At 40.4% G+C, this 16,393-nt stretch overlaps 1 protein-coding gene across 1 annotated transcript in view; it reads left to right on the forward strand.

Annotated features, from left to right (window-relative positions):
• The window catches only part of tex264a (testis expressed 264, ER-phagy receptor a), a 58,729-nt gene extending 54,087 nt beyond the window's left edge, over nucleotides 1–4,642 (forward strand). The window contains exon 4 of the mRNA XM_079296886.1: nucleotides 2,965–4,642. Coding sequence (XP_079153012.1) covers nucleotides 2,965–3,347 — 383 coding nt within the window. The 3' untranslated portion in view covers nucleotides 3,348–4,642. The remainder of the gene's footprint in view (nucleotides 1–2,964) is intronic.
• Nucleotides 4,643–16,393: the final 11,751 nt, after the last annotated feature.

Genomic DNA, 16,393 nt, shown 5'->3' on the forward strand with positions numbered 1-16,393 from the left:
CCACTGTTTGTGCTGCGAGTTGTTCATCTTTTGAGGACACAAACCAGCCTGAGTGTTAAACGGTATCTTCATCACAGAAAGCCACAGGGGACTTATGGGACCCAGCTAAGGTGCAACCTTACAAAGTATGGCAGGCTTGCTCAACTAATTTGAAATTGGTGTCCTTTTACTTATTTATTTTTGTTTGTAATCTTGGTATAATAACACATCGCCATGTAATAATCTGCTATTAAAGTGTGTGGTAATTGTGGGAGGTATCAGATGTTTTTGATGTTAAATGTGATACAACGAGCCCTAACACCATTCACTAAGAGACATGAAGTGTGTTTCCATCCATCTTTCCTTGCACCAGATATAAAAAGTCTACACTTAGCTGAGGTGGTAAATTTGGCATTTCAGTGAAAGCAAAATGCAATAAAGTGCAATAGAAACAGAATAAATGATGACATGAAGCATGAGAAAGTCCTCTAAATCTTCAACATCTGAGACGAAAAATAGCGGCAGACAGAAAAATCAGATATGTGTGGATTGATGAGACCGTAACCTTCCTCAAATTTATACTTGAAACAAACAAAAAGACCATATTTACCTCTGCCAAGGAGGTTATGTTTTCAGTTTGGTTTGTTTGTCCGATTGTCGGCAGGATTATGTAAATATTTTCATGAAACTTGGTGGAAGGCTGTAGCATGCGGGCCAAAGAGGAACCGATTACATTTTTGGAGCGGATTGGTCTTGGCGGAGGTCCGCACTCTCCGAGTGTCAATCTAGTTACATCATGTTTGCCACGTCATTTATGTTTGTTTGAGGTTTGACTGGTGCCCTTTTAATAACATCATATTGTCCAAATTTGCACAAGGTTTTGGATGGAAACACACTGTTTAACATGACATACATGTGCAACAATACATTGAGAATACATGTTTACCTTATGATGAGTATCCTTTAATGCTTCTTCCTCCCAGCCCTAATTCGTAAACAAGAAGATCCATCGATACTGTATCACCTCTTTATGCACTTTATTGTCGCACTTCTCTCGCCTTCCACTCAGACTCTGATTCTCCAAACTCTCAGCATGCCTCAGCCCTATCTGTCTCTAATTACCTCCTTACAAATCCTCTCCTCTGTTCCAAACAGTTGGAAGAACAAGACCTTGATTCGCTGCTTATAATCCCAGTGGGCCCAATTTAGCAGCTAATTTAGGCAAATGTTATCTAAAAGACTTTCAGAGGCACAGCTGGCTTCAACCAGGGTACCAATTTCAGGACTTGCTTGCAGTTGTAGAGGGGGTGAAAGTTGTCCAGAGTGCTCAGGCTCTTCCTTGGGGGGCTGTCCACCCAATTACCCTAAATAGACCCATTATTTCCTGTAAAATTCCTTGTATTGTAAAATGAGTCTCTCTGGAAAAGTCCTTATTACTGCAACATGCAAATGAAATATAAGTCACTAACTACACACCATCTATACCGTATGCATTTTAAAGCAATACTTCTCAGTCGCATGACATTATGACCATTCCCAGTGGTTTTGTTTGGACCTTGCTAGCTAATCAACAGGCCTATAAATGGATATTATAAATAACCGAAATGGACTTCCCATTTATGATATGCTTCACTGCCGACAGGATCAGATCTGCTGGATGTGATAATTAGATTGCTGAGTGATGTTGAGATTCGAATGAATGAAAAAGAAAGACTGACCTCAGCGAGGAGCTAGGAGACTCCCTGTTTATTGTATTTGGGTCCCAGATGACACACTGTGATGTGTGGATGAGATTTATTTGGAGTGTGACAGCAGCAGGAAAAAACGGCTGCGCGGACAATAGTGTGTTCGTGTCCTGTGGGACAGTCAAGTCAACTCCAGTTAGATTTCATTTGTGGAAAACACTTCATATGGAGGCTGTTCATTTCAAACCAAATAAGATATCTTAAGTCCATATCAAAAAGGGAAAAGTGTCGGCATATTACACAAGTACGGGAGAGGCAAAATTGTCAAATAATACAATAACGATCATAAATTGGAAAAGTTGAACCCAGAGTTTGTCACAGGTTTTTTGTCATTTGGCACATTCTCCAGTCACTGAAGTGTCTTCTGGAGCACCAACGGTTTAAAGCTCACTCAGTAATATTTGTTGTGTAGTTGGGAGACGTGTTGTGCTCTTACAATTTTAATTCTTGATTCCTATTTTCCATTTGTAATTTTAGGCATTTTAAGCAACACAGGCCTCATACCTGTCATGTATGTCCCGTGTTTCAGCTGTGCTATTTATTTTTTTGTATCTTTGGACTACCTGACAATTTATTTCAACCTTCCTGTCAGATTTTCATATTGCTGGCTTTTCCTGCAGTTTCTGTGTTTAAGCTCACGACATTACAGCAATTACCTTCGAGTTCACTGACACACAAATACCTAAAAATAACAGTAGAAAGAGATAATGAATAGCTATTTGATAACAGAGAATCATAGATCAAAGGCCAATCAGAATCAGGTCTAGGCTGATAGAATGTGGGTGAGGAATTCGCCATCGATTAAGCTTATGGACGTTCTTCGTGATGATTTCAGATATGTGTTATGTGCTACAGAAATCTTCCCTCTCTGCAAAGTTAGCTGTAGCGTAGCACTATACAGCAATGTTAGATGCAAGTAATGTTGCTAACATGGCTATGCCTTGTCTCTGAGTCATATGAAAGATCTTTTCTCTCTTTAACAATAATAATGGGGTTCCTCTGAGCTCAGCTGGCACATAGACTCCCAAAGAGCTTTAATAACCAGGTTCAAGCTGAAGGCAGCGGGGTTTGTATCATTATAATATAGTAACTTAAAGATATCGATCTGGTGAATTTGAAGGGGCCAAAGAATCATAAAAGTTTCATATCACAAACGTTATTATGCCCAGCTTTGAGTAGTTTCTTTTTTTGCACGCTCACACAGCCTATTTTATGTGTCTTTTTTTCCGCGTTGCTGCAGGTGCAGACTCCCACAGTGATGTGAGCTCAGTGAGCGGCGGTGTGCCCTGGGACAGCAGAGAGACATCCCTGGCTGCTTCCACAGCCGCCTCCCTGGCTTCTTCCCTGCCTCTGAGGGACGTAATGGATGCAAATGAAGACATTAAGCATCGGGACAACAGCGAGAGAGGCTCAAACGAGTCCATGGGCAGCGGCTCGTCCTTTGAGGAGCTTGACATGGATCAGGAGGAGCAGGAGGCGGGAGAAAAGAGGGAGGAGACGGGAGATGGAGAAGAGGCGGAGGTCCCCGAGGGTGAAGACGCAGCTAGAGAAGAGGTTGAACTGGTGGCCGAGAAGAAGGAGCCGGTGGAGGATGTTGAAGAGATAAGAGATGAGGCCATGTAACACTGGCATGCTAGAGAGTTTCTCAGTTGTCGCTGGTTATCTGTCATGTAATCTTGTTGGTGGATCTAAAGCTGTTCATGCCATGACCACCATGCCCTATTTCTGCGCCTTCTCATTCTTTTTTTGAAGCCTGCACTTTTTGTTACGGTGTCATTATTTGTTTTTGAATCATTACCGATCCTATATTTAAACTCTGTCAGGATAGGACAACAGACTTTGTCAGGATAGGACAATTTGGTGAAGTCTTCTTGAGTAAACCTAATTTTCTCTGCACATGGTGTGCAGCAAATGAGAGGCAAGATTTGTTCAACTCTGTTTTTCATTTCAAACTGTAATCCTGTGTGAATCCCTGTGATACTTCAGTTTAAAATGTACTTAAATAGAAGGACAGCGATGCCAGATAACCTGGATCATAATATAGCATAATCCTGCCCGTGTGTGAAAGTTGATATTGTACCCCACCTTCTAGGTCATGTTTGAGGCTTTTATGTAACGTGTTGGTGTCTTGATATGCAGTAGTGATGGGGTGAGAATGTGCAGGAGCTAATGACGTAGACATTTTGATGGACCTATTAAGTGTTGTACTTTTTTTTTTTTTTTCCAAACAGGACAATATATATCGCACAGGGGAAACCTCTGAGGGAGAAAATAATTGCATCAACACCAGTGAAGTAACTTCACCGTAGCCTCCAATTCACCAGGAGTATAATTTCAAATGTAATTCAAAGGTGTACACTTTTCTATCTGGATGCTGTAGTGTACAGAACTTTGGTGTCTCACTGTGCTCAGATGATTGCTTTTGTTTTTTAATGTAATGTTCTCCTCTATGGTCGGTTTGTTGAACCGCTCTTACAGTTCTGTTTGTGGCCAAAATTCACTCTCTTCCAGAGACTAGTTGTGATATGTTTGTAGGTTGAAATTGTTGGTGCCGTGAGACATTGGAAGTAATGTACAGCACATTGCCATGGCTGTGTCTTTCTGTCTGTATTAACATTTTCAAATGAAAAGTAAAGTTGACAGGAAGAAGTTGTGCTTAGATTTTGTTGCACGCAGAAATCATAAAAACCTTATTCCACGCTATTTTTTTTAACAAAGCCACATCATTACTGCTCTACTCTGAGGACAATTGTTATCCGTTTTTATTTGTCTGTATCCCAACCGAGAGAAGTTACAAAGTGTGGGTGGCAGTGGGACACATTGTTGTCTAAAAGCTAGCGCCGAATAATAACTAATCAAGCTCTCTCTTAAGCGCAAACTGCTTTCATGGTTTCACATTGTAATGACTGTCTCTTGCTGCTGCTTCTTTTTCAAAGGCAAGAACATGGAATTCAGAAGCTGAATAAAAGAAAAAACTTTCAAGAAAGAGCCAATAATGACATTCATGTTTCAGTTCAGAAAATTCAGTAAAGCTATTTTAGGATTTTCTTGAGGGAGCAATTTCCTCTGGCACAATTCAAATATTGAATCAATGCTCACAAAATAAAACAAATGTGGAAAGCACGAACACTCTTACAAGACTATTACAAAATGTTCTCCTGAGCAGGACCTGCGTTATTCTAAACAGCATTTGAATGAGGGGTTTGGCATTTGTGTCGCAGTTTATTTAATCAGCTGTGAGCACAGCAGCAGAGGAAGAATAGGCTCCAACACACTATTACTGTTTGATGGACACATATCCACACATAGGTCCTTAATGTGCATCGTGACCTTTAAGTACAAATGTTTTCATTGAGTAGGAACAGTCATTTCACTGTATTACATCAACCAGAGAGAGAAAAAATCCTTCTTGCTTCTGCTCGGGCCAACATAATGGTGCAGGGTTTATCACACACATATCATATACTACAGATGTTTTGGAATACAGGTGTTTTGGCTCTGTTTGTGACAAGATCCATGAGAAATGAAAGAAAATAGATGTTTTCGTTGCAAAGTTGAGGATTTGGGGCATGCTGGGATATCGAACACGGCCATGTTTTGTGACGTATTTTGCGTAAGCAAACCGTACGAACGGAAGGGGAGAGGATCGCGGACGCGGGCGGGCTGAAAAGGACATTATATGTTCTTATGTAGAACAATTAATGCCGACCACTACTTCATACTGTATGTTATTATTATAAGCTCTCGAATGTCTGTATGTTGCTCCAAAATTCGATATTGGGCTGACATTTGTAGACTTTTCCATGGTGCAGAAAAGAACACAATCCTCAATAGCACAAGATACACAGTGTGACGAATCAAAATATCGTTTGGAAGAACGGTGATTGTCCCTCCAGCAGAGTTCTTCTTGCACCTTGGAGTGTAGGAGCCCCTTATTGAGACACTTTATGTTGTGTGTTTTAATTTGACCCTCCATCTTTACACTGTTCTCTTCTTGCATGTCGGCAATATAGAAGTTAGCTATAGAAGAAATCATTAGAAACTACTCCGGACATATTACCCTGATTATTCAGACCATGGGAGGAGTCAAGTTATAAAAAAACCCACCTGACAGTCTGTCTTGTGATTAGACTCTGAGATTGGTGGCTGTACTGCTGACAGGTGTGATCCATCTGCGGGGACAGATGCCCTCACCACATGCCTGTTGCACTTTCAGTTTTTAATCCTGCCACCACAACGTTTGTCCAAAGGCAAAAATTAGCATCAGCCTGGAAGAGACTTGCGATGACACACTGGGTCAACAACTGATTTGATTAATTGTGAAACCCACAGGGGTGTCGTGCAGCTTTGATAGGGTAGACTATCGCCTTCCCATGATGTTAATTATTAATCTCATTACATTGCACGTGGAAAGAGATTGTGTGTGTGTGTGTGGGGGTGGAGGGGGTGCTCAACCGCTGCGTGTCTGAAGCTGCTTTCGCTAGAGGAAAGGGTCACAGCTCACCCTCTCAACGTGCATGTCCCCCTGTGCGCATCGCTGTGCCATCTGGGACTGACCTCACACTCCTCCATGCCGTGTCACAACTTGTTTGCGGCTCCCAAAGAAAATTTCCGCCGCTGAAGATGAGCGGTCTCTAAAGAATCGGTATTGTGATATACTGTAGCCCCCTCCTGACCGATTGAACAAATAAAGGTAGCGACCCTTAAAGCGGATCCGCATCCGATTCAACAGCTTACAAACTAGAACAAAGCGGCTGAAAGAAATATTTTCCACCATGCTCTAAATGACATACTGTTCATTTGCGATCTCCAGGACTGTTCATGCGTGGAGCAACCGCGCCTTTGTCCAGGTGTCCAAAGACAGTTGAGGCTCTCCTGAACAAGATCTTTTTTGAAAATATTGCCAGTTACTGAAGATTTTGCGTAGCCTGCTTGAGTAACAGGTAGAATTGTAACTTAGTGTCGGATTGCCGGGTTTCTTGCGCGCCATAGCCGTTAATCTGTCATCCTATCAGGCTCATAAACGTCACATTTTTTTTTCCAGATTGGTCTTTATCTTTATATTTCCCCACAGTTGATGCTCAAAAACGTGAACGCCTTTTTTCCCCATCAGAAGAATGAAGTGGGCGTCAGTTGCATTTAGGAGATGTGAATTTTGAACCGCTGTCAGCAGGATCCGACCTCCAGGTATCCGGGCGGGCTCGTCGTTGTAGTTTGAGTGTGGGTTTTTTCAGAACCGCGGACAGCTCCTGGCACGCGGCTCAGCTGCACGCGCTTCAAACTTCAGGCAGCGACACACTCGCCTCGTTTCTTCATTCACTCATTCTTCCAGCACCACTGTAGTTCACATCCACGTTGGTTTTAGGTTTAAACAACTCAACACTGCTGCAAAGGATATGCCTTGGGTTTGCACGCTCCATTCACCACACGGCAGCGCTGGAAACTGAGGAACCCTGTGGGTAAGATATTTGGTGTGTGTGTGTGTGTGTGTGTGTTTTGTATCGACTGATTTGTGCATTGGATGCCTGAAGGTACATTTTTTGTGAACTTCTACGATATGGTTTGTAAAGAGGGAAATCTTTTAGTATTCAGGTTTGAATTTGTTGAGAAGTTGACCTCACCTTTGTAGTTTACATCCAGTATATTTGTGTAATCTAAAGACAAAGGGGAGAGAGGAATATATGCGTTATTTGTCATTTTCTGGCAATATTCTTTTTGTTTTTATTCACACTATTTACGATTTTTATAATGATCACATTTTACACAGCCATGTCTACTCGCTGAACAACACTCCACATGTGCGAGGCTGCTGATAAACTACTAAACAGGCTCTGCAGCACACGACAACCACCATATCTCCGATCTCGCTCATTTGACAAATCACTTTGCATGATAAAAAAGTGCAAAATAGTATCGGTCAAAGTCGAAAGTCAAAAACTTGATAATTAGTTTGCGAGGCGTTGTATAGAAGTAGATGGTCTCCATAAACACTGTTCATCATCGTTTGGTTTCAATCTTCGGTGTCATTTCTTAATAGTCTGAGGATACTCAGAAAATTAATAATACTCTTTATCATTATTGTCTTTTTCATCCCGAAATAAAAATAATAATCATCATTGATGGACCAACGTCAGTGCAGATTAGCATCATGCTGTTGTAAATTAGCATGAGAACAGTGAGATTTTGCACGTGTGGCTATAGATGGAGTGATTCTCTGTAATTCTTGGATTATCAACACATCAGGAGTTCAAAATACATTTTTAAACATGCGAGGAATGTAATTGAAAACCCCAAGGCGCAAATATTTAGAGGCTGTGTTGATAATGCTGGACAAAGTCATTATAAGGGAAGCACAATGCACTGTTGATGTTTCCTCCAGTCCCAGGGGCATCTGTGCTGCATGTTCAGCAGATAAAACACAATAGAAACCCCCTCAGAATGCAGTGTAATCAGTTCACCCAACACACAGTTCATTAATTAATTAACACAGAAAGAAAGTCTTGAAATTACCATATGAGTTTCTGATCATTTATTTTTTCAAGCCATAGAATTAAGCATATTAACAGTGTAAGTCCTCCTATACGACTGAGAAGGAGACATAATGTGTGAGCCCAGCAGATGTTGATTACAGTTAATTATTCAGGTCATGTTGACTGAAGAAGACCATGCTCCACAGCCATCATCTGAATTCAGAAATAAAAAAACGTAACAGGAGGAGGTGAGGCTGTCTGACCTTTACTCCCTCCGCAGCTCGGTGCTGATTGCGGTCTGCCTCACCTGTTTGTTTTGAGTTGATGCTAAGGGGACTCGTTGACAGTGTAACATGTGGACGGGGGAGCCGTGTTAATTACTTTGGGTGATGGACGACCAGGGCAAGGTAGCAGCATATTTAGAGTTCTGGAACAAGCAATGCAAAAGTCACTCATTATCTGCAAAGAAAAACCAAAGCAGGAAATGCTTTTTCTCAGATATGTTCAATTTTAGCTTGAACTTGAATGCCTGATCTTTCGAGTACAGGCAAGACAAGTCTGTTACAGTAAGCCAAGCAACTCGTTTTGTGGGTTGTTTTAGCTCCGTGTGATTAAATATTTCCTTCATCAAAAAGGACAGCCTAGTAGCTTCCTCTTCCTTATTGTCATGTACTTTCTCACACACACACGTGCAGGTACGATACATCGGTTGGAAGTTGGATGTCTTCCAGGATCACATCACATAAAGCTTGGTCTTTATACTGTACACCTGATGCATCTGTTAAATTCAATACTTATTGTCCCTCTGCACCACGATACATGTAAGTATTTATGTACTGGTTTGTATTCTATGAACTGATAGTAAATCTGCACTGGCGTGGATAAGATAAGTTGTGTGGCTGTTATGTGAAATGACAGAGAAAGAGTACTGGTGCTTTAGATGCACAGAAACACACTGAAAGGGTTGAAGTTGTAAGATGACAAACATGGACAACTCCCAGATCCGACAACACAGTGGTAGCAACCTGTCAAACACAAAGTAGCCCCGCCCTAAAGCCTGCCCTGCTTTATCATCTATTTGACTCTAAATGGAATCATAATTTACTAAATGAACACCACGCTGCATTGAAGAAGACTTGGAACTAGCGATTGAGACAATAAACTCATGTTAACAATGTTTACTGAAGTAGTAAATCAAATGAGAAGAAGGGTCATTTTTTCTGATTGACTTCAATACAATCATACTTCATTTTGCAACCAGAGGAGTCGCCTCCTGATGGCTATCCGAAACATTGCAAGTTGAGGCACTTCCACATTGGCTTCACCTTTCAGACCTGGAGGTTAGAGGCCAACCTCTTCTGTCGTGGCAGCTGATCGACTGTTTAACAGAATATTTGTGTCACAAGTTCCCAAATTTATTTTTTGTGTTTGTGGACAGCTGAAACAAAATGAGATAATATTAGAAGAAAAGAGAGAAGGGAATACAGAGATTCTCTGAAATGAAGTTGGAAATACCACTGTGTAGTTTTGCATGGTGGTGTTCACCAAACATATCACGACTCAGTCTGAATGCAACGAAGTCTTCAGTTTGACAAGGCAAGAACTCATTTCAGAGAAACTGGCGCATTTAAAACAGATCCGTACTGTTCTAGGATATTGTATTATTATTAAAAACACAGAAAAACTAAATGTGAGCTCTAATCTTGACAACTTTAAATCGCTTACTGATGTCTATTTTCACTCCAGGAACAGCACTTCTCATGATTTCCCCCCCAAAAAACTGGTGTTTCAGGCCTTTTAACAGTGCGGTGGTGTGATGATGAATAATGCAAAGATACAATAAAAACCTCAAAAACAAAAGTACGATATACATCCATCACTGTGTTCCAGCCAATCACAGGCCTGGCAGTAATGATCTGTGAGAGACAAAGAGAGAAGATGAATGTTTGATGAGGGAGGCAGAATGGGGCTCCTGGGAGGTGAAGCACATGCAAGGATTTCCCCTTTACAGGTAAAGGGACAGGAGGCGATGGATGAGGGGATGCAAGCATAAAATGAGATGGATTGTGTGATTATCAGGAACTGAATATGAGGTTTGTTTTCCGTTTACTGACTGTCACAGCTGATAGACCGTAAACACTTACAGTGACGCAGCGAGCCTCCCAATTGATCCCTGTCTGCTTAATTGCTGCTTTGCAAAAATACTGGGAAATTCCCTCTTCCAATATTTAAACCTCAACGATCTCCTCGCTCTTTAATTGCTGCTTGTATAAATAACCTTATCAGAAAAGGTCAGCAGTTGTATTTTTAGGAGACATTTCATTGTTTTAGTGATGTAACCAATCAATCGTTTTTTCAATATTAACTGGACTGGATTTAAATACTTGTAGTAGTCAGAGATGATCCATGTAAGCTTTCCTGTAAATATCTTATCTGCCATCACTATATTCCAAAGATGATGATCTCTTTTAAAATGTAACAGCCCAACAATTGTGCTGCAGCTTTAAGAGCCGTGTTTGCTGTTCGAATGATTCATTATGAGTAATTCCACAGAGGTTGAGTGAGAAATACGCACACACGGTATTTTGAGGTGAAAATGCATCCGATATGATGACAAACAAGGACAATCTAAAAGACTATGATGGCCAGATGAGAGAAACTGAAATCAGTTGTCTACAAACACAATAGAATGCAGCTGTGATGATCCGTAAAGAACACAAAGGAGCACAGGAAAAAACTTAAAAGGGGGAACGGACAAATCTAGCCTCTCAATTGTTTTTTTCCAATCACTAGTTCCACTCTCTTCCTATTACCTAGTTTGGCAAAAATGTGGTCAATATGAAACACATCTTTAAAGGATGAGGCTGGAGGTATTCCATATTTTTCTTCGTATCAACATTGTTCTTTAATTTCATAAAAACACCAAAACACAGCATTTCAGTAACCTCTGACTTCTCTTCCCTGTCTGTGACTCTCTGCTCCGAACCCAGTTATTCCTATTGAAGACTTTAAAACCTTTAAAGGGGAGATATTATGCTAATTTTCAGGTTCATACTTACATGCTTTAGAATAAAAAAAAACACATCCTTTGTTGCATACTGTCTGTCTGCAGGTTGGTCTAATCCAGCATTCATAGCAATGCCTTCAATAAATGATATTTCGTAGATATACCACATGGTTATTTTAACCCAAACAACGATCTTTTCCTCAGCCTAACAATGTAGGTTTGTTTCCTAAATCTAACAAAGTATTTCACAATCTATTCATAAACCTATAACCAAATAGTTTTGTTGCCTAAACCTAATTGAGTTTCCTATGAAGACGGAAGTATATTTTGAAAAGACTGTATGCTAAAACGAATGGAAATTGACACGTGTTGCAGGCTTTTATAGGAAAATGCACAAAAAATGAGGAGTAACGTGAGGACACATTGCTGTCTTAATATATCTGTATTCAGCTCTGTCTGAAACAAACGCTAAGTTTAAGCGCCTGTCACTTTAAGCCCCCCTCCTGAAAAAGACCAGATATCCAGATGTATGTGCACAAACACTGAAAGGGGGAGTTTTTTTATGATATGTCCCCTTTCTAATTTCTAGCCATGGGTTTATATGTGCACATTTTTACGCCGAGTATTTGCAGCAACAGGACAGTGTACGTGGAATCTACTTGAAATACATATTCATGGTAATGAGCGAATATACTGAATGTCACCCAGTGCAACGCTGTGGCTTCTGTGACAAATGGCAATCTGTAACACACAAATAACCTACTTTAGGTGTACAAAGTAAAAACTTGTTAGCAGGATGAATTAATTGTTGCTTTTGGTCTTGTCGTGGGACTTGTTGACAGCAAGAAAAACACAGAATATCACCAGCCTTCAAGGTCAGGGTTCAATACTTGTCCAAAAATATTCAATCAAGTATTCAATGGCAAACTATCACAGACTTTCATTTGTCACAGGTGCTTCCAGGATTTGAGCTCCACGTGTGAGTGAAAGTGTGTGTGCACTCTTGAGCCGTCTTTCCCATGAGCAGACCATTTCCAGTCTTCCCCAACCAAAGACCATTCTCTTTGTCAGCTGGAAATGTGATTTTAGGGAAGCCTGACTCCCATTACCTTTGCTTCCTCTTAGCCAGCCTCAAAGTCAGTCCACTGGGGATCTCCAACCTCGCTCACACAGGCCCAGGGCTGCATCTACAGTAGATGACCTCCAGTCTCCAACACTTGCTATTGCCTGGGGGGGATATTACCATATTAATGCTGCACTCCACTCCTGGGGCAAATGAGTGTCATAAAAAAAAAAATCAGCCTGGATAGCATCTTTCTCAAACCCCACCCTTATCCCTCTTTTCACCACTGCACACACTCATTTTTCCCTGCCCTCTCACATCTGCTATCTTTTTTGTATTTTTCAGCCGACAGCCACTCCTCCCATTCCTTCACACAGTCTGGTTTGAAGTGTGTAAGAGGCTGGCAGGCTTTACGCTCTTGAATTAAAAAGGCCATCTGGTGAAGAGTGAAACAGAGATGGCTGCATAGGAGGAGAGAGGGAAATGAGAGGCATACTTTTTCTTTGAGGTTAACATGTAGACAAAATCCTGGGTGGGATATTACATCTGAAGTGTAAACATTGCTCACAGCATTGCTCATATCAATTTTACAGACACAATCTACTTATATCTAGGTAGTATCCATCCATCCATCCATCTATCTATCTATCTATCTATCTATCTATCTATCTATCTATCTATCTATCTATCTATCTATCTATCTATCTATCTATCTATCTATCTATCTATATGTCTATCTATCTATCTATCTATCTATCTATCTATCTATCTATCTATCTATCTATCTATCTATCTATCTATCTATCTATCTATCTATCTATCTATCTATCTATCTATCTATCCATCCATCCATCCATCCATCCATCCATCCATCCATCTATCCATCCATCCAAAGTGCATAAATTGAAAATGTTGTAGGACTCCAGAGAGTGACTGAAATATCCCCGTCTATAAAATCACAATTTGAAATCACGTTTTGTGTCACTATGTCAGTGTTAATTATTGAGTAGTTGTTGGAAAGCAAATGTTGTTACCTTTGGAGAGAGCCAACTTTTCCTATTTCAAGTATTTAAGATAAGCTAAGTGGCTGCTGGTAGCTGTATAACCAACATACTGACAGGGGAGAAATGTTAATCTTCTCACTTTCGACAAAAATAACCGTATTTCCAAAATGTGTATTGCTCCGAGTGTGATTTTCAAATGAAGTGTGTAAAAGGCTAAACCTGTAGCCGCCATAAGAATTGTTTTGGCCTGAAAAATACTTTTAAAAAAAGTGCAGCAAATTGAGGTGTTCTGGAGATTTTTACAACTTGTGACTTTGCATTGACATTATTATATTTAAAGAGTTTCCAAAAGGAATGTGTCTGCTATCAATATGGGTTGAACATTGGAGTGTAGTGAACAAAGACACAGATAGAGAAATAAAGTCCACTGGTGAGATGGAGGCCTCCTGTGGGAATACCGAGTCTGACAATGTGTCAGCCGGAAATCCTTCACCATTCTCTCTTGAGGCTGTGTGCTTAAGTGCTTTACCAGTGTTATTGCAGATTTTTGTTATCCCCTCTGCAGAATTGTATTCAAAATAAACACATTTAGTCAGCTTACAGCCCACACTTGTTGTTTCTTTTGCTATGTGGGAATTTACCGCGGCGATGTTTCACGCGCTGCAGAGCTAAAGTACAACCAGGATACACTCTCGAAACATTAATACTCTACAGTTGCCTTTGTATGCGAGGGAATTAGATGTGACTTAGCCCATATGCACAGGCTGTTGCAATGAACTTTCACATGTTGACAAAGTCTGATATCCACGCACTCATTTTGTGTGGAAGAAAAAGGACCTTTTAAGTTTCACTGGCGGTTCATCAAATGTTATGCAACATGTCACATCTTATTTATTAATAAAAGACTGCAGTGTTTGCCATAATTGTTTTATTAAGACAACACTGGACATGTAAGAAAAGTGATGGCTCAAAGATAAGATATGAAAGCGATGAATAAAATCATTAGTGGTTTGAAACAGCGGATTGTTGTGTCATTCAGTTATTGCTCTGCTTGCGATGTGTTTCAAAGGCAGAACGCAAAAAGAAGCTCTGACAGTTCACAGTGCAGGTTCCCCAGTTTTCCCACAGGACCAAACACCATGCATGGTCAGACTGGCCCACTTGTCCTGGTCTGTCTTCCTCTTCCTCTTCACCCTCTCTATCTACCAGCAGGTTTCCATGGAAACGAGAGAGAGAGAGAGAGAGCAAGAGAGAGAGAGAGAGAGAGAGAGAGAGAGAGAGAGAGAGAGAGAGAGAGAGAGAGAGAGAACAAAGAATGTGGTCTGCAGTCTGGTTCCTGTTGCTATACGTTGTTTCATTAAGTAAGTCACTACTTTGGAACAGAAAAAAATATATATGAGTAATAATATCCGCTGCTCTGGTTTCATGATCATCAATACAGTGAATTAGTGATTGTCAGCGTACTTGACTTGTTGAAACAGTGGATATGTGACAGATCATTCTGGCTCAATGTTTACTCCGATAAACTTCTCCCACACTCAACACTCTGCATAATTAAGCCTCTGGGATTTGTGGGGACTGAAACCAGGACTGAACAATAACCCTGTGTCTCTTCTGTTGAAGATCCATACATAAGCTCCATTAGTGTGAGGCGTAACATTACATCGGGATGGGGCTCTGCACAGTGTTGATGCCATCTTGATGACTAATTTAAATGACTGGAGAAAGTGAATATGATTTATTATGCTACTGACTTTACTGAGTGAAGGAGGTTCTTTACTTCTACTTTTCTCTTATATGATGTGTAATTGTGAACCCTGCCTACATGCAGCTTATTGTCCCCTCCCTATTTATCCAGCCAGTGCTGAATCAGCTTAATTAGGGGAGATCATTTCGGAGAATGTGAGTCTCTGATTTGTTTGAGTCTTCTAATTTATGTTTGTCGCCTTGAATCCGTGTGGTCCAGTCTACATTGCACCCAAACTCTGTAGTCTCTCCTGACACTAAATTCTGCTATTTCAGGCAAAGGACTTTTCTAGAAGGAAAGCATAAATAAACACATTTAATAAAAACAGCTTTGGTGTTCTATGTGGGCTTCAGGTAATCAAACATAAAGGAATAGTTTGAAATAATTGCCTGTACTGCAGAATAGATTCACTGCTCATTAAATTACAATCTGTGGTCATTTGACATTTACGCTTATTTGTTCTTTTTTCTAGCTCCAGGGAATCCATCTTCCTGATCCTGACCTCTGACCTGTCACTATCAGTTCTGTATTCGTATTAAGTTAAATGCCTTTATAATCCAAGGACATAGCTTAAATCTTTGCATTTGCTCTGTTTTCCTAATAACACTGAAACCTAAATGTGAGTCACATTGTTTTTTTGTTTTTTTTTTAGCTGGGAATGAGAAACGCTCACATTATTTTGGAATTGCATCACGCCTTGTATTGAAAATAAATAATGTACCACAGTAGAGACAGCAAAACATGAATTAGTTGCTCTCGATAAAATTTACGGAAATTCAATCTGTTGGCAACTAAATGAATGTGTCTGGTTGAAATAGATTTAAATACCGTGCCTCCTTTGATTTGGAGTTTTGCTTTTGTTGTGCTTTTTGTTAGACTGTGTGAGTAGTTAATGTGATTCGACAAACAATCCTCTGGGACATGATTTGTTATCTCTGTAGCAGCATGTGCACATGTGATTATAAAAGAGCTGCACAATCATCTGCCTTGGAAGGGAAGTAACTGGAGGTCAGTCAGACAATGACACAGGAGAAGAAAGAGGGTTTAAAAATAAAACACACCCTGCTCTGATGGTGAACTCATCTTGTTGATTAGCTTACACCTGTTGTGGTGGCTAATGGCCTGTCTTTATTTTATTTTTTTCTATCTTGCAAATCACATCCATCATCAAAAAGGAAACAAATATTTACTCACTCGTGCAGATGATGTCAAATATTTCCATGGGACGAGTCAGTCTCTGGCAGACACGATGTGTGTGAGACAAAGGGATCATTGTACTCCACCTCAAGGGCTGTGACTGACTTTCTCTCTCTTTGATCTGCAGGCTGTAATCTACAAAAAAAACTCTGAAGAAGAGAAGGACGAAGAGGATGGGGCT

The sequence above is a fragment of the Melanostigma gelatinosum genome (genome assembly GCF_949748355.1).
Source record: "Melanostigma gelatinosum genome assembly, chromosome: 3".
Classification (NCBI taxonomy): Eukaryota; Metazoa; Chordata; class Actinopteri; order Perciformes; family Zoarcidae; genus Melanostigma; species Melanostigma gelatinosum.